A 19,309-nucleotide genomic window follows, 5' to 3' on the forward strand; every position below is an offset into this window, starting at 1 on the left:
GGGGATGAGTACACTGACAAAGGCCAGTAGATTCAGAGGGAAAGCAGATCCCATATTGCCTGCATTGACCCCATGGTGCTCGGTCTGGTGGAGATGACAGGGTGTCATGCTACAAGAAGAACACTGCAAGAGCAACAAACCACAGGAAGTGCCAAAAATCACCCAACACCAACTCTTCTGGGCCAGATTCTGAGCTCGTCACATGGGTGCAAATGCAATGAACTGAATGGAGTCACTCCAGATTTACCTTGGAGTAACCAAGTCTGGAATCTGGCCTTGTTTGGGGACAATTTAGCCCACAGACTTTTATAGTCTGCTTCCCTACCTTGGTTTAATATTATGTTGGACCCCAGCGTCAATACAGGAACTTGCGCTGAAGGACATACCTGCACCAATTTCTTATTCCCTGCCTCCTCCGAAAGGAGACACCTCTGTCTGTGATGGCATGAGCATTGCACAGCCAAGTTTTCACGTGAAATGTCCTCACTAAAAACAAAGGCAAGCATCCACCAAGCAGCTGTCAGCTAAATATTTCCTAAAGAATATAGTAGCAGTGACAGGGCTGGGAGCCTAACATGCTTTGAGATAAGGTTGCCAACCTTCCAGGATTGGCCTGGTGTTGCCAGGAATTAAAGATTAATCTTTAAAGATTATGTCATGTGATTAAATCTCCAGGAATACATCCAACCAAAATCGGCAACCCTACTTTGAGAGCTTTAGCAAAGGAGGAAAGATTTTGTTTTGAAGAGTGGAATTTTGTTCGTTGGGGGTCCTTTGGTCAGAATGAGCAGGGACCCCCTTTAATGGTAACCCACCCCTGCCTGTTTGATGCTGAGTACTCGGACACTATTGCTGTCCACATCATCCCTCCACTCTATGAGTTCAACCAGCCTCCCTGATATCTGAATGTAACTTGAGGCCTAGCTTTCTTTCCTCCCAAACCTGGGTGTCTTGTTTCTCCACAGTCAGGTGGAAGCTGGAAAGCCACAGGCCACTGAATTTGGGTTACAGAAGGAAAAGCGAGGAGGACAGTTACACAGCAGCATTGTTAGAGGTGTCACCTGGGTCTTTAAGGGATGAATTAAAAAAATTGAACATAAAAGACAGCGCAAGTCTCATAATTAAGCCAGAAAACTGGTCAGGCTCCCATCAGCACAGGGAGTAGTACCCAGGGATCTAACACCGAATAGCCTGCCCACTTCCCCAGCCCCCTTCTCCAGCTGCAGAACACATTAAAGAAGAGAGGGAGAAGAGGAATCTTTTCCCTTTGAAATTGCGTTTGATCTTCAGGACTTTAGCTGCAGAGACCGAGGGCTGATTAAGAGCCACCAGCCTCACGCCAGCCAGATGCCCAGCACCACTCACACAGAGATAATGCTGTTATAGAGAGCTGATTGCAGCGAAAGGTTCCAGCTCAGGTCTCTGGAGACTGAAGTCCTTGATCCACAGCCCTGCCCTGTAGTGCTTTCTTGCCCACTCCACTGGGTTCTTGAGACACTCCCTTTACACACAGAAGTGGCATTTCAAAGCCGCGGGAGCCTGATTTTCAGAGGTGCTGAGTGTCCATATCAAACTTCAGCTGGACCTCTCATAGCCTCTGATTAGCAGGCCCCGGGAGCGTACAGCAGCAGAGCAACGAGTGCCTCACCCAGGCCTGGTGGGAACCATGTCTAGGCCCGGCCGCTCTTCGCAGTGATAGCTTTGTGACCCCTTCACTAGGTACCCCACAGAGTCCTCCCTCTCCATTCTCCACCGGCCACGAGAACAGCCGTCACACAGCCCTGGCTTCCTGGCCGCACCGATCAAGGCTGGCTTCAAACTGACCAGCTGCTCAGGGGCGACAGGTGCGGTATCCCATTGGCAATCTCAGGCAAGCCGCGCGCTGGCAGCCGGCCCCTCTGGCCCTGCCTCCTGACCAGGTTTCATGGCGTGACACCTCTAAGCAGGGGACAGTGCCGGGGGCTGGGAGCAGACAGAGATAAGGCAGGGCGGAGCGGCTAACCTGCGAGGGGGTGGTCACACTTATCTCGGGGACAAAATTGTCATCAAACAGACTGATGATGTTCTCGTGCTTGATCTCCTTGGAGGGGGTGTGCTTTGGAGGTGGCGGCACCGGAGGGCCTTTCCGCAACTGCATGCAAGCGAGCGAGCACACGGCGACACCCAAAAAAACCAGAGACAGGAACCAGGTTAGCAAAATAGAACCACAGACACAAGGAGGGGTCAAATAAACATGGGGAAGGGGGGAGGGGAAACAACCACACGCCTCCAGAGAAGGTTTGGCATCATTAGTTACACTTCAGCTGCGGGCGGGTCTCCCTCTGTGGAGGAGAAGCGTAACACAATTAATATGCATCACTCGGACATGCATACGTAATTAGAGCATGTGCAACCTTCCAGAGAACCACCAGGGGTGACAGACAGGTTACTCGGCACACGTTTCAGCACAGAAGCCCAGTGCGCTGGCCACCGCTCCCAATACCTACCTGTGTGGCGTGAGCCTAGGGGAGTTAGAAGCCAAAGCAGATTGGCCTTATTCACATGTGGACACCAGTGGGCTGGATCCTGATCTCCCTTCCACCGGTTCCACTCCACTGGTTTCAGTGGATCAACTGTGGCATAAGTGAGACCAGATGGGGCTTCTCGTGAGAGTGACACGACCAAGACTGAGATCTGGGCATGGGTCACTGAAACATATGAGAATGGGCTCGCCCTGAGCCTGTCGGCTCTCAGCTTAACCGGCATGTAACACCAGGGACACCACTGAAGTCACAAGAGAGTCACAGGGGCATAAATCCAGGGGCAGGCGGGGGGGGGTCAGGCCATGCCCCTGTCCATATCCGACATCCTCCCTCACTTCACAGAGGGAGCCTTTGATTCAGTGCTGCACGCACCACTCTTTGAATGCTGTGGGGACGGCAAACCAGCTCAGGCACTGTTTTAATTTCCCTTAGCCCCAGACATTCGAGCTCAAACTGAAGCTGTTGAGAAGATGCTGAAAAGTCTACTGTACTGTGCAGTGAAGATTTCCAGAACTGTAATGTTGCTTAGCACCCCCATAACTTTCTATGTGCAAAAGACTTTATGAACATTAATCTTCTCATCCTACCTAAGAAGGCAGGTCATTATTATCCCCATTTGCAGCCAGGGAAAACTGAGGCAGAGAGTGTGTGACTTGACAAAGGACAGACTGCTTATCAGTGTCAGATCTGGGATTAGAACACAGCAGATCCTGGCTCTCAGGCCTGTGTTCACTCCACTAGGCTGCACTGCCCCGCCCTCAGATGCATGAACGTGTGCCCTACCAGACATTTATTTGGCTGGCCACGGAAAATGTCAGCTTTCTAGAGGGTTAATCCGCCCCGGGCAACGTGCCTGTAAGATTCCATATACACATCTGAACTGCAGCTGGCTGCAGGCCCCTGGGTGGAGGGTAAGTAATAATGAAAGTGGCACTTTCACTTCCAGATCTCAGCTGCGCGGAAGCAGAAGTGCCAAAATGCCATGGGAACGGCCTCTCCTGCAGTATCCTGAGCCCAGCCAGATGCAGATGGGACCAGAAGTCTCATGGGAAAGACTGTTCTCCTAAGAGTGAAGCCAAAGTTTGCTGGCACAAGAGGCTCTGGGTACTAATCCGGAACCCAACACTGACCCTTTGGAAGTTTGCCCCTCCCCAGTACACCCATCCTCCTAATCACTCATGGGGGCGGCTGTGTGGGGAAATGTCAGCAACACAATGGCTAATCCTCCCACAGCGTATGCTGCCCAACGCACCCTGCACTGCGTCTGTACAGAGCCCTGTCCCTGTGTCTTGATTATGAATGGAAAGAATGCTCCCTGGACACAGTGGTTATATGCTGAAGGAAATGGAATACCCTTCTGGTTCCAGCCCAGACTGGACCCCAGATCCCCCTCTTCTGGATAAACGAGACATCGTTCAAAACGAACAAGACCATCGGAAGGACTCCGCTGCCTGGAAAGGAATTTACACCCCGAACCCCGTCTACTAAGCTTGGGCCATGTTCAGCTGTAGCAGCATACGTCCATTGTAGTTCCATTGACTTCAGTAGCATCACTCCAGATCAGCAGCACCGTAGCTGACAGCCCAATTCCGGCCCTTCTGGTTTCATGGGGCCCATTGGTTCTGAAGTCCAGGATCATCCTCACAGACACATTAACGAGCGTGGAGTCAGGCTGGCAGTCGCTTCATTAGGAGGCTAGACACAGGCAGCTTTTCAGAAAAGAGATGTCGGGAAACATCTTGAGAGCTGAAACAATGAGTAGTTCACAACCCAACAGGATTTCTTTGTTAGGCACGGATCTTCTAAGGTAGTTAGGTGCCTAGCACCCACTGATGTCAATGGTCTCTCCTTGTGCCTCCTTCCCTGTCTGTTCAATATGCCCCTCTGTTACTTTCCGCGCACCACCCTGGTTGTTAGCATCAGTGTACCCTGAGGTGGGGTGAGGATCTAGCCAGGGTACTTCACATCCTTGTTGCTGTCCACTCAGGGCTCATCATCTACCCAGTGACTTGCCGTCACCCACATTCATCCCATAGAAAGCTTCATATTAAATGCTGATAACTGAGGGTGCAGCTTTTGCGGCTTCTAACTCATGTGGCTACATGCTCTGGGGATAAGGAGGAGGCCATGTGGCTGTCCAAGTCTACCCAGTGTCATTCCTCCCTCCCGTTGCTTGCAAAGCCCCTCGCTGCCTTTCAAGCTTCTGGATCCAGCTCCCTCTCTTGTGCTTGCTGCACCAACGCAGAAGGTCACGCTGACCGCACACCGCCCCTTTTCCGCACTCCTCACAGCAGCAGCCAGGTGAACTACGCATGCACTGAAAAACAGCTGCCAGCAGATGGCAGCGTCGGCTGCATGAAGGCCCACCTTGCTCTGTTCCAGCTGCTGTTACTGCCAGGCCACTTAAACACACTGAGCAGCAGAACAACCGTTACCCGATCCAATTGGAACTGGGGCCTGATCAGATAAGCAAAAATCTGGATAAACCAGAGAATGGGCAGCCAGGCTCCTGCTGCCAGCCCCAGGGCGGTTGGGGCTTGTGCTGCCAGCTCCAGGCGGCTGGGGATTTGGTTAATACGGAGAGCCAGATAACTGAGGCTCCATTAAACGGGGTTCTACTGTATTCTGCTTGCTTAACAGTGATCAATCCACCGCCCTGCTGCTGCAGTCACTCAGCCCGCCAGGGGAGCACCCAGGGCATTACAAGAGCAAGGAGAACATGTGCTATTTAAAGTAAAGAGGAGGGAGAGGAAACCCTGTTGCAGCAGAACGAGGTGGAAGATGGGCTGAAAGAGCCCTGCAGAGAGAGGGCCGCACCTGCTCTCCGCTCAACAACTCAGCACCTCTCCAAACTTCAAAGCTGACTGAGGCAGACAAGGCACCGTCGCAGGAGGACAGTGGGCAGGGATGATGCTCCCGAGCTGGCCAGGGCAGAGCTGAATAGGTAGCAGTGAGCTGGGGGCGCTGCAGGGAGAATGAAGGTGGGTTATTCTGAAGTAGTTCGTAGAATGGGCGGGAGCCTGAATGTTTGGCTCCATCTTCAGTCCCACATCCACACACGGCCCCTGCTCCGGGTTCCGATCCAGAGTTCTGGGACAGCCAACGAGAGACCAGACGGAAGTTCAGACTCAGGCCTGTAACTCGGTCAGAGCAGAAGGTTGAGCAGCTTGTGGAAAGAGGCATTGGAGAGAGGGATGGAGACAGTCGGTTACTCAGGCTGGTTTAAGGTGGAGGAATTCCATCCGGCCCTGGAGCTGGGGAGCAAACTAGCCCTTCCCCAAGAGCGTCCCAGATCACTTGGGCTGCCATCGCTGGAGACAAGGTGAGCGTATCATCAGGACAACGGGCGAGGCTTGTGCCCCTTTGGCGCTGTGCTGCCCCCAAGCCTGGCCAGACCTCATCTCCTTGAAGCTGTCGGCGGAGATCCCATGGCCTTACCCCTCCAACGCGCCAATGGGCACTGAGCCACTCATCGTTAAATGGATGCTCCAATGCAATGGCTGTGGAGGAGCAAGCATGGTCCTCTCCCTGGATGTTGATGGCTAGAGATTGAGTGGGTGATGTGACATCCTTCTCTCAAACACACACTCACACTCTCTTACTTAAACATTCACCACCCACAGCCCTGGAGTTAGCTGCTGTCAGAGGCACTGGTTTTGTTTCAAGATTTCTTTGCCGTTCTGTTATTGCTCCAGCTACGCTCTCCACCTCTCCTGCAAGGTGAATGCCACCAAGTAACACTTGGGTCCTGTCTAAAAACCCAACGGACGAGACACAGCACACTCCCTCCCTGCAGCCCAGGTGGGATTTTCAGGGTCCGGGGCTATATCGCTGGCCAACAATTGCACAAGGAGGTGCAAGGTGATGGCCCAGCAAGAAGAGCGGACAGGTCCCTGCAATGGAAAAGAAACCAGAACCAAGACCAACAGCAGTTGAAGAAGGTTGGAGGGGAAAGACGAGTTTTCTAACAGGGCTTTAGAAAATGCTGCCAGGTACCTACACACCTCAAAGGGCTAAAAAAGGCCTTTCATGAGGCTGTGAACATCTCCCCACCCCCAGCATCCAGATCCCATTAGGGAGACAAATAACACTGAAGAAGAGACAGAATGAGAGATTACTATTCCAAGGCGGACGTAGGCCCTGACCCAAAAGCATGACTCCACCTCACCTGGACTTCAGGAAAGCTTTGATCTGTAGCCATCTCAGCTGAAGAGCAATTGGGTATTTTTTCTCCGGTTAGGACGCTATTAGGCCAGAACCACTGAGAACCAGGATTCTTCCATTGGGAAGATAATCTAGTGAAGTCACCTACTGAGGTCCAGGGACTTGCGCCACACCTGAATTTGGACAGCTAAGTTTATTCTGCATTTCCCATCCAGCCTCTCCTTTCACTCCTTCTTATGTGGGGATGGTAGAGAGCGGCAACAGATTTAATTTTCTTTAAAGCCCAGAATAAAAATTATGAAGCCCGTCAGGTGAGAATCCAGCTATAGTGATATTGCAAGTGGTAACTGACACCATATTTTAAACATACCACTTGGGGTTTCACATGTGAGGAAAAAGACCAATGAGCTTAAATTAAATGTGTGCAGCAAGGATGGTGCAGGGACCATAAGGGGCAGACGAAGCCCTGCCCTTCAGATCAGTGGCTCAGCTTGTCCAGCACGCTGTCACCAACAATGGCTGGCATCAAACGCTGCAGTGGAAGGTATTAGATTCCCCACAAGGGACATGCCTCTTCCTGGCCTCCATCAGTCAGCAGTTGGCCTGCTCCTTGAAGAACGAGGATTTATTGCCTTGATTGTTCACTGTTTGATGTAATTGTGGAAGTTCTCCTTACCCCCCCGTCAGTGTCTGATCCTTTTTTGGATAGTGCTCAACTATTGGCTTCAGTAATATCCTGTGGCAATGAGTTCTACAGGTTAATTATGGGGGAGAGAACAAATTTCATAGCTCAACACTGACCTTCACCCTCACTGAATGGTCATACACCACCCTGGTAGAGGGGTATTATTTTGTCTCCTATGGAGTACACACGTTAACAGCATTGAAGAGGAATTTCAGGGCTTGGTTAGCTTTCTCCCAGCAATAGAGACCGACAAAGAGCAACTGATCTTATCAGGGAGGCAGCGCCTGCCACACAGGGATCCAGGCCATTCCACAAGATGGAGAGCAGACACCATCTCCTATCTTCAATAGCAGCCAGAGACCTGACTTGTGTCTTGTCTGGCCCACTGAGCCTTTGGCAGCAGGAATCCCATTTCTGGGGCCAGGTTAACACCGCGAGGACACTACCTGAGACGGTGACTTAGGGATGCCAGCCCCAGGTGTTTCCAATGAGGACGGTTCCAGCTCATGGTTGACAGTCTTGATCTCGGGGCTGGTGATGGGGGTCCCGTCAGGGGGAGGCGAGGGGCTTTTGTTTGCTTTCGCTGGGGCACTGTCGCTGCAGGAGAGAAAACAAAGGAGAGAGTCAGAACCAGCCCCTGAATGAATTATTCTGATCAGACAGACTGATCCAGCCAGGCCTCGTGGTCTCGATTCTCTCCCCATTTCAATGCCCACACCTGCAATGACGGACCCTCAGTCCAGTACCAGGCAGAGTTTATAAGCTTCTGAGCAGCTTCTTGCTGAGTCACCCTCAATCCAGTACATTGTCTTTCTGCAGTAGGAACTCATGCAGATCACGATATATTAACCCAGGTCATTGCCTTGCATGCGCATGGATGCACTTAGACACACTGAAAAAACAGAAATTCTGTCCTGTGGCATTATATTGACACCCACATAGGCGGCTGCACCACACGGACCTCTGCCATGTGAGCTAACAAAGTAACTGACAGCACTAGCAGGTTGCCATCCTCTGTGGGGACCAGCACGAGAGGGGGACAGACCCTTTGCCAGAGGGTTTCACAGATATTTGCTGACAGCAGAAGAACACTGAGACTCAGGCATCTTGGGTTCCATCCCAGGCTCTCGAGGGCAGTGTGGTCTAGTGGACAAAGACTCACCAAATCATAGAAGATCGGGGTTGGAAGGGACCTCAGGAGGCCATCTAGTCCCACCCCCTGCTCAAAGCAGGACCAGCACTGGTTCTGCTCAAGACAGGACCAACACTCAGCTGCCCGTTTCCCCAAGCTTGACCCCTTCTGCCCTGTTGCCTCCAATCTGTCCCTGTCCTGGTATTGTCTGTTTCCCACCCGGCTCCCAGTCCCATTCTCCGTACTAGCCAGTCCCAGATGCCTCGCCTCAGGCTGCTCAGGCTTAGAATCATAGAATATCAGGGTTGGAAGGGACCTCAGGAGGTCATCTAGTCCAACCCCCTGCTCAAAGCAGGACCAATCCCCAACTAAATCATCCCAGCCAGGGCTTTGTCAAGCCTGACCTTAAAAACCTCTAAGGAGATTCCACCACCTCCCTAGGTAACCCATTCCAGTGCTTCACCACCCTCCTAGTGAAAAAAATTTTCCTAATATCCAAACTAAACCTCCCCCACTGCAACTTGAGACCATTACTCCTTGTTCTGTCATCTGGTACCACTGAGAACAGTCTAGATCCATCCTCTTTGGAACCCCCCTTCAGGTAGTTGAAGGCTGCTATCAAATCCCCCCTCACTCTTCTCTTCTGCAGACTAAATAACCTCAGTTCCCTCAGCCTCTCCTCATAAATCATGTGCTCCAGCCCCCTAATCATTTTTGTTGCCCTCCACTGGACTCTTTCCAATTTTTCCCACATCCTTCTTGTAGTGTGGGGCCCACTGAGGCTTCTCCCAGCCTCCCCCTCCAGACTCACAATCTCTGTCCCAGTGTCCCACCATAACTCCCAGTCCCAGTTATTCCCCGTTTCCAATCCTAGTCTTTGCCTTTCCCAGTCCCTCCCTCCCCCTTAGCTCCTTGTCCCAGGCTCCTTGTCCATCCAGTCAGTCACAGTTCCCCCTTCCTGGCTTCTCATCCTACCTGTCACCTCCTCCACCCCCCAACCTCTAGTCCCTATCCCCACTGGCTCCCAGCTCCCCACCCCCACCATCTCCCCTCCCCCCTGGTCGCAGTCCCAGTCTCCCCTCTGACTCTCAGTTTCCCTCCCCCACCCTACCATCTTCCAATTCCAGATTTCCCTTCCTCTCCCAGGCTACTTGTCCCAATCTACTCCCCCAGCATGGGCCAAACACCACGTTTCTTCCGAGTCTCGTTCTCAGAAACAGCTGAACCTCTTCGGCTGAAATTATCAAAACCAACTGAGCTTGGCGTGGAAAATTTCAGCCCAAACAGTTAATGGCAAGGTTATAAGCAACTGAAAACAGGGTCTTATAATGGGAAGTGTTGGGCAACCTTAGTAAGGGACAGTACTACTAGCCCCACCTATAATTGGAGAGAAAATACAAGTGTTTAAGAGGCAGCTCCTCTATTACATAAGTAAAGCCAGCAGACATGTCTTGTGGGGAAAAGGCATGGGCCATCCTCTGTGGCATGAAACACACCCTGAGGCCAGCCACCTGGTCCATAACACCGTGCACTCCAAAACCTGGATTAGACCCAGTCTAAAACCGGATGGGACTCAGAACCTTGGTCCCCATCCCAGAGGGCAACAATGCACTCCCTGTATGTATCTCCACTTGAAACAGCCATGCCCCATGGTGCCCATGTTCTCGTAGTCACTGGCTAACGGTGGCATGGCGATGCTCACGCCAACGGAGGATGCACTACGGTCTCATGCTTAAATACACAGAGTCTTGGGATAGGATGGAGGAAGAACCAAGAGGCATTTAAAGATTTCTCTCCATTCAAAGCAAGCGTCAGCCTTTGAGCCCCCGATCCCACCTCACTCCCCAACCTCACAGAGACACCCCCAAGAAGCAGTCACTCCACACTCTCATGCAGATCAGACGTTTCTAATGACGTTCACATCAGCAGCATGACAACAAGATGCAAAAAAACCAACAGCTTTCCGTGCCGACAGCTCTCACCCTGTGGGTCACATGGACCTAGAGAAGAAGCGGGAGCTTGTTGGGAGGAAACCAGGAACGGGTCACAAACATGCATTCAACCCTCCTGCTCTTCAACTTGACTGGATTTGCCTACTGGGTCCTCCTCAGATGTCCCTTAAGCTACTGCAGTGCGAAGGATTGTGGGACCCAGCTGAGGAAGGGAGGAGGCTGAGAACTCCTGCTGTAAATCAGAGTCACAGCAACCTCGATATAAGCAGTGTGCAGCAAGCTAGTCAGTCACCTGTCAGTAGCAAGTACACCACGTCCTCCCGTCCTGTGATTCCGCATTTCTAGGGCACAGAGGAAGGGCTGGCCTCACTAGGCTCCTCAGCTCCCCACCAGCTTCAGAGCAACTCGGTTAAAACCGCATTGCTCAGGCTGACCCAGCGACTCAGTGAGAGTGCAGAATACAGCCAGAGGAGACCCGGGTTTCAATCCTGGTCCGCAGCCTCTTGCATCCCAGGATGGAATGACTCCCCCCCCAACAGTGCCCCCTGCTGGTGATTTCAGCATTAGCGCACCTAGGAAGGAAGGGATAGGATGGGATTGCCTGGGACCAGAACCTTGCATGGGACAATTTTTTTAATCCTGTCCCTGCCCTGCCCCGCCCCGCAATACCCTCTCCTGCCTGCCAATGCATTGTTTCTTGCATTTTTATTCCACTCCCACCCACAAAAAACCTTAGAGCCCATAAATCCTGCAAGAGAGACAGATTCCCCCAGGCCACCCAAAAAAAAAAAAAAAAAAAAGGTGGTTAATATATTTATAAATGGAATTCAGGCACAATTTTTGCCACTAAAAGGATTAAACAAAATCTTGCTTAAACCATTTAGTGATTTAGTGTTTTCCTGCAAATTGCAACACTCTGGTTTTTGTTACCCAACCAATCCTGCTCACAACAAAGTACATTTTACCCACTCCCGTTGTTATGGCAGCGGGTCCTGCAGGACCCACAGGATCCCAATCCTGTTGCAGGGCTCTGCCTGGGACTGTCTATGCCAGAAATATGGTAATTACAGGGGGGTGTTCCAAGACACGCTGGGGGAGGGAGGGGTATTCAAATCAATCCCCAACTTTTCCCACAGCTGCACACCCCTATTCTCTACCACTGGGGGGAAATGATGCATTCTTCGGTTTGATTATAAAAAGCTTTATTGCTATAGGGAAAACAACTATCCAGGTTCCACTCTGGGGAATGTATAGAAGGTCCTTGTTTTAGGGGGCCCAAATACCCAAGGCTTCCTCCAGTCCACCAGATGTGGACAGCAAAGCCAGGGAGAATCCCGCCAGCAGGGGAGTACCCAGGGGAACAATAAACCCCCAGTTTGGCAGCCATATGGGGCTGCTTCAATCCTGCTCAGCTCCCATGAGGATCTAAATTATGGGCCAGGTGGCATTGCACCATTGGCATCTGGTCCTGGATTTTCCAAAAAGGAAGGAAAAACTGCTGTGTGCAGATGGAGGTCAGTGGTAGGACTGGTCTCATTTGTAATAGCCTTAGACCATGCTTAATTTGTAGGGAAAGAAGTGCTGGAGCTCAAGCAATTTTTTTACATTCATGAGTGATGCATAGGGTGACCAGATGTCCCAATTTTATAGGGACAGTCCTGATTTTTGGGTCTTTTTCTTATATAGGATCCTATTACCCCCCATCCCCATCCTTCACACTTGTGGTCTGGTCACCCTAGTGATGCAGCAAGCCCAGCAGTGCTGGAGCTCTCAACTGCCAGGCCTGGAGGCATTGGGGCTGTGTGATCTGCCAGGCCCAGTGGTACTGGGGGCTCAGCCTTAGCAGTAAGCACTGGCCTTGGGGACACATTTGGTCCCAATACCTATCTCATAGAACTGGAAGGGACCCTGTGAGGTTATTGAGTCGAGTCCAGTCCCCTACCTTCACTAGCAGGACCAAGTGCTGATTTTGCCCCAGATCCCTAAGTGGCCCCCTCAAGGACTGAACTCACAACCCTGGGTTTAGCAGGCCAATGCTCAAACCCACTAAGCTATCCCTCCCCCCCAGGATAACATTGGGTGAGCTTGGCCACTGGAGTCTCAGACTTCGTATAAAATTAAGCAAGGGATGAATCTGAGCCCCAGACTCCTCTCCTTGGGGTGCGGAGAACAAGATCCTGATATGGATTGGAGTGAAGACGCCAGATCTCAGGTCCCCTCCGTGACTCTTGAAATGGGTCATTTGTCTGAAACGGATGCATCTCACAGGGCCCGGCTGATGCCCTAGCCACAGAATAGACACCACCCAGGCAGCTGTGTGCTGGCTTCCCCACCCATGTGCCTGGAGGGACTGGGGAAGAGGGGACTTCAGACTCCAATCCCGTTCACTCATTGGCGTCTCTGCCACCAGCTGTGGTACGGGCATCTGCCCCATCAGGAACCAACCAACTCATTCGCAGTCTTCAGAGGCAGTTATTTTCAGTCCCTACCAGGGATCTGGACTGGTGCCCCATAGGTGAAAGGCTCCACACATCTAGCTGCCCCCTTCCTCCTTTAGGCCCATCCCATTTCCTCCCACGCCTCCTGCCGTGGGTTTAGCAGGCCCCAGACCAAAGCCCTCAGTAAGTCACTGCTATTTATAGCCAGCTGAAGCTTTTTGCTGCTCCGGGTAGGAAAATGCCAGTGCTAATTTTGTCTGACCCTGAACCTTTTAGAAGCCCAGGGTGGCGTCTTCATTCTGAACAAGCCCGCTGCTTCGGAGGCATCCAGCATTAGCGCTCATCCAGCAACCACCAATTAAACCCACTGCTGAGCTTCTGTGGCCTTCAGGGCTTCTAAGGGAACAGATCCCCGGAAATCACTTCAAAGCCCCACTCAGAACAAACCGTGCCTCTGAACTGACAGCTCAGTGTCTCTGGAGAGAGCGGGGTAGGCACTGCTTTGGGAAGCTAAGACAGGCAGCCTGCCCCCTACTGACCAACTGGGCACTGAACTCTTACTCAATTGCAGCAGAGGTACAAGACAAACACTTCCCGCTGCCCTCCAGTATGTTACTGGGAAATAATGCTGAGTTAAGGAATGACGCAGCTTTGGGGTTCTGGTCTCCCATGTGTAACGCACGTACTAAGGCCTGGCTCTAGCACAAGAGTTGACTAATATGTGCTGGGCTAGAACATATATATCACATTCCCGATATGTATTATCCACCCTGTACATGTATCAGTGGGTATGAAGCATGTAATACTAATAGAATAGCAGTTATACAGCCTGAAGCGGCCTATGCTTTTTATATAACCCTGCTCACTTATGCTAAGTAACCCATAACACCTTGCATTTGCGGAAGTAAGCATTTGGCATACACCGATAGGAAACGTGTCAAAATTCAAGATACTTTTGTCCTGTGTCTTAGCACAAGCTAGGGAAGTACCTTGACAGAGCAGTCCCTGAAATGCTAGTCCCCAAAACAAAGGTAAGAAAGGAACAAAACCAACAAGTTAAGGATCCGGGACAAACTGACAGGTTGGATTTTAGTGATGTGTAACTTGTCAAATCATCATATAAATAACACCAGCTGAACTGCGTAAGTTTGGGAGCACATCTTCGTGTAAGGTGAATGGATGCAACAACGCTTCATGAGACAGCTTCTTGGAGACGGGGGGCGCGTTGAACCTTTTTCCTGTATTAGATTCTTATTGGCTTATCACAGGAAACTTGACTGACATTGGCTATGTGGTCTCTTGAATATAGTTTATAAATGAACGGAAGTGTAGTCACACAATTTATCAACGCAAGCAAATTAACACAATCCAAAGACACCCTTATTGTGCTGCTGAGATTCTAGGGGCCCCCCCAGCCTGGACTGTTTTAGAACAGCCTATGCCAGCATTTGCAAATGGGACTCCCATGTGCTGCAGCAATGCTGTTACACAGGGACGGGACACCACTGGTTCCACTTTTTGTTCCCAGCCCGGTCGCCCCTCTGCAAACTCCCACGTGGCAGAGGGATGGGCATCTCAGCAGAGGGGCTAAGGATCGGATGGTGCATTCTAGCCAAACACAATTTATTCTTTAGCACCAAAGCACACTGATCTCCAGGGAATGGCAAGGGAAGCACCTACACGCCCAGATGTAGGAGGACACAAGTAGCACCACTATAACCCGCAAGCAGCAGATCAGAGCCTGGTCCCAACACGTGCTCCAGTGCCTGCAAATGTCTCATCATTCCACCCAGGGGGAGCCCTAGTTTTTAAAAATTTAATAGTTTAATAATTGGAGATATACCAATCTCCTAGAACTGGAAGGGACCTTGAAAGGTCATTGAGTCCAGCCCCCTGCCTTCACTAGCAGGACCAATTTTTGCCCCAGATCCCTAAGTGGCCTCCTCAAGGACTGAACTCACAACCCTGGGTTTAGCAGGCCAATGCTCAAGCCACTGAGCTATCCCTCCTCCCCAGTCAAAGCCCTGGCGTTTTAACCCAGGGTCATCTGGACCTGCTCTAAGCAAGATGACCCTGTGGTTAGAACTCTAGTGGTTGGTCTATACCAGAGCTTCTGCTGTTGCAGTGTTAGTGCCACAAAGGGAAATGTGTGGAGATGCTGTACTTAGTGCGGGCACAGCTATTGCGTGGGATAACAGTTGGGTAAAGCTATTTAGGTTTCCTGTTACTGGGGCCCTCAGATTACCAGACAGCAGTAAAAACAGACACAACTTGCCCAAATCTTAACCTTTCAGTTCACCAATAAAAGACTTAACATTAAAACAAAAAGAACAGCAGTACTTGTGGCATCTTAGAGGCTAACAAATTTATCTGAGCATGCTCGGAGGTCGACCCCCAAGCATGCTCGAATAAATGTGTTAGTCTCTAAGGTGCCACAAGTACACCACCTGTTCTTTTTGAGGATACAGGCTAACAGGGCTGCTACTCTGAAACTAACATTAAAACAGTCGTCACTTATCCCCTTTCATCTGAAGAGCTCAAAAGTGTCTTCTAAAAAATTCACTAAATCCCTCAACTTTCCTGCGAGAAGTATCATCATCTCCATTGTACAGAGGGGTAAAATTGAGGCAGAGAGAGCCTGAGGGCACATAGAAAGTCCGTGGCAGCGCTGGGATTAGAACCCAGGAGGCCTGGCTCCCAATTCACTGCATTCTAGGAGCCAGCTGGGATTAGAATTATTTTTTCTGACCTCCAAGCTAGGAAATGCTTCTCCACAATTATGCAACTATTCTTTTCTGCGCCCCTACCCCTTCTGGTGCATTCAGTCCCTCTCTTAACTCTCCCTTTACAAATACACTCAATCTCCTACATGTTTCCACTTTAGTTACAACATGCACGTAGGCATCAGCTACAACCACTAGGCGGTAGGACTATTCTGTGTATTGAAACAGAAGTTACAAACATGTGCTTTTTAAAAGGCGAGAGGCTTGACTCCTCGCTGCTTCTACCTGGTCCTGTGATTCGCACCTGTGCGATGTGGTAGCATTTTATAACCACATTGCACTGATCCATGTAATTGGTGTCACGAGGGACAAAGCACGGGGAATCCAGGTTCAGCCAGGAGCAGGGTCATAGCAACTTATTTTCTCTTACACATTCAATAAATCAGAACCCATTCGAAAGGAGATCTCCAGCTTGGGAAAATGAGGCCTTTTTAAACAGTCAAAGTTGCACCAGTTTAAAGCAGCTTTTAATCAAATCACACTTAGTTAAACCAGAGCAACTCTGAACCCAGACAAAACCTCAGGGTTCAAACAGTCATGGACTCTAAGTGTCAGGCCAGAATGGACTCCAGGTCATCCAATCTGACCTCCTGCGTGTCACCGGTCACTAATACCTCCCAGCACCCTCAAATGAAGGCCAACAACCAGAAGGGAGCAGGGATTCAAACCAAGAATAAAAAAAATTATTAGGATTAGTCAGACATGCAGAAATCTTCAGTGATTCCACGGGGCCAGAAACACACTGAGTCATGCAAGGAACTCCGTTCCAGTCCCCAAGTTAACACCCGCCAGGCTGTTAGAACATGGCCTTATATTCCACTCAGACACGTCTCATAATGCTGCTCTCCATACCGGTACCTGCTCATCTTCTTCTTCAGCCTGGAGAACAGTTTAGTTTTCTTTCTGGTGGGGATGGCACACAATGGATTTCCATTACTGGATAACACAGCCATGGGGGAGCAAATGTTAAGGTGCCACGCACCAGTGAACCTGGTGCCACAGGATGATTGTATTCAAGCCCTTCTTTCTCCTAGCTTCTGGATTTGGTCTATGTGCTACAGGGCAGAGCACAGGACAGGACAGGACTCCTTGTGCATGGCAGTGTTAAGAGATGTGAATTTCCCCTGGGGACCCTGGGGCAGATGTGTAGAAAGCCAGCCAGGCAGGGGATCCATAAATAGTCTTGTTTCACAGGTGGACAAATGGAGGTTGAGAAGTTACAGTCCCACAGCAAGCCAGCGGAAGACCTGGGGTTAGAAGCCAGAAATCCTGACTCCCAGTTCTCCATTCTCCCCACCTGCACTGAAACCAGCTTACGCTGCTTCCCTCCATTTACACTCTCAAAGCACAAGGAGTCGCACCAGGCGCAGCTCCAAACAGCAGGATTCCTCAAAGACAACACACTGACATAACAGGGGAACCATCCCATCTCTCCGCCCATCTACATCCATTTCCTTTCACTCTCTCCATCTCCAGCCCCTGCGTAGACAAATGAGGGGAATCGTCTGCTCTTATTGCAGATCCTGGCCTGCAATAAGAGCAGATGATTCCCCTCAATGAGACAGGGAAGGGGCATTTCCCCAACCCCACCAGACAAGAGTCCCCGGCAAGATGCGGGAGAGATGGCAGGAAACGCAACTGGGCATTTCCTGCCATCTGCAAAAATCCATTGCCCCGACAAATGTTTGATGCCATCCAACCCCCTCCCTGGGTACCTGTGTGGAACGGCTCTATTACAGGACAGGTCTGGACCCTCGGTAGAGCCCAAAAGCAATGCAAGAGGAGAGAGAGGGAGAATGCTTTTCTGTCTGCAAAGATCTCCAGAGCTCTGACTCAGAACATGTGTGGAGTGGGTCAGTGGGGCAGGTCTGGGGCAACTGGGCATGGAGGGGAAAGATGGAGCCAAGCCCGTGAGTTTCTACACATACAGGGTTTTCCATGTTCATCTTCCCTCCTAAGTGCATGAGCTCTCCCAGCCAGTTACGGTGCTCTGGGCTACAAGTGGAGGGAGCTGGGCTGCCTCACATCCTACAGATGAAGCTGGAGACTTGCCTGGGCCAGAATTGCACTGATGGAAAATTTGATTTTCTTGGAAGCTTTTGTTGGGGAGGCCTCGCAGCTGGCCAGGAGTCACAAGTATTCATAAAAATAAACAAACGCATGTTGAGTCGCCGTTACTGCGTTCCACCGGGCCAAAGCATCAGCTGCAGCCCTTCTGCCTCCTCCTCCCTCTCTTGTGCTTTGTGCCTTCCATCCGAGCAGACTTCAGGAGAGCATCCCAATCATTTTGATTAACCAGGACTGGGTGCCTTCTGGAGGGAATCAGATCTCCATCGTTCATGAGAGGAGACCTGCCCCGTATGACCCCATCCCAGTGGACCGGCAGGTTGGAGCCGGCTGCATGAGGAAAGGGACCAGGGAAGAACCACCCTGTACTGCTGGGATGGAATAACAGCTCCACTGAAGTCAATAGCAAAACTCCCACTGACCAGAAGGTGGCCAGGATTTCACCCCTGGTGTCTTTAGAACTGTAAGGATCTCACCTGCTCCCAGCTGAGAAAGACCCTGCACACCAGAAACCCAACCGCAAGGTATGAGGCTGGGTCAGGGTTTTGCAAGGTCACTGGACTCTATGGCCAAGAGCAGACCCCAAACTTCTGTGCTCACAACATCACAGATCTCGTGCCTGCTATGGAACAACGGGCAGGTGCTCTTCTGGAAGGGAGGAGGCAGGAAAGAAGGTCTGCTACATAGCACAGGACCTATCTGCCATGGGGTAGGAAATGTTCTAACACGGTAGTGCCCTATTCAGATCATAACATCGTTTGGTAGAGGATAGAAAAGTCTGTTTCTCTTTCAGTTCCCCATGCACAATGCTGCAGTCTTTGGGTTGTGAAGTCTGCAGGGGGAATGTTTGCTAGATGGGGAAGATGGAAAAGTTTCTACTGGTCTTAAGTTTCATAGAAGTTTGTGTCTACACAGGTAAAATTTGGCCTCCGACTTAGGATAACATCTTCACCTTTAAAGTTGGTGAATCCTATAAACCCGCTGGTACTGGGTTTTGTGTTTGCAACAAAGAGTTAAATTGGGAGGGGAAGGAATAGGAGTCCACAGGGGTCCCCACAGCTGCTCTAACCTTTCCAACAGCTGTCCTAAAGGCATATAGGCTGAAGTTATCACTGACATCATGCTAACTCCCCTTATATGCTGATTTGGCATGTATGTTGCATTACTGCTCACCCAGCATGTGGGACGAGCAGCAGCTGGAAGCCAGAGGCCCACATTGCTTCATCACTCACACATTTGGATGGGAGCCAGACACAGCCTCAGCCAGAGCCCGCCCCTCCCGCCCCCTTAACTGGAAAAGCTCAAGAACGTACAGATTTGCAGTTAACCAACAAGGACCAGATTCTGCTGAGAAAAAAAAAAAAGATCCTGTGGACGCTAGCACTTTGCAGAGACCTCCATATTAGGGGTCTGATGTTCCCTAAATGCAAAGACCGAACTCCCATGAGGCTCTAACTGTACCCACGAGATTTGCCCAGGCATAACCGCCATTTTCATACACAAAATAGGTAATTGCGCACAAGAGTCTGCCAACTGGAGATTCGGGTTTGGTGACCAGAGCTGGAA

At 50.8% G+C, this 19,309-nt stretch overlaps 1 protein-coding gene across 7 annotated transcripts in view; it reads right to left on the reverse strand.

Annotated features, from left to right (window-relative positions):
• Window positions 1–19,309, reverse strand: part of BIN1 (bridging integrator 1) — a 154,644-nt gene that overhangs the window by 26,960 nt on the left and 108,375 nt on the right. For 3 of the 7 annotated variants that reach the window (XM_039495961.1, XM_039495963.1, XM_039495964.1), the window contains 3 exons: window positions 16,535–16,579; window positions 7,818–7,968; window positions 2,003–2,131 (listed from right to left, as the gene is read on the reverse strand). In XM_039495961.1, the coding sequence (XP_039351895.1) occupies window positions 2,003–2,131; window positions 7,818–7,968; window positions 16,535–16,579 (325 nt within the window). The remainder of the gene's footprint in view (window positions 1–2,002; window positions 2,132–7,817; window positions 7,969–16,534; window positions 16,580–19,309) is intronic. The other 4 variants (XM_039495965.1, XM_039495967.1, XM_039495962.1 and 1 more) reach the window with 2 other exon arrangements.

This window comes from Mauremys reevesii, linkage group 11, assembly GCF_016161935.1.
Source record: "Mauremys reevesii isolate NIE-2019 linkage group 11, ASM1616193v1, whole genome shotgun sequence".
Classification (NCBI taxonomy): Eukaryota; Metazoa; Chordata; order Testudines; family Geoemydidae; genus Mauremys; species Mauremys reevesii.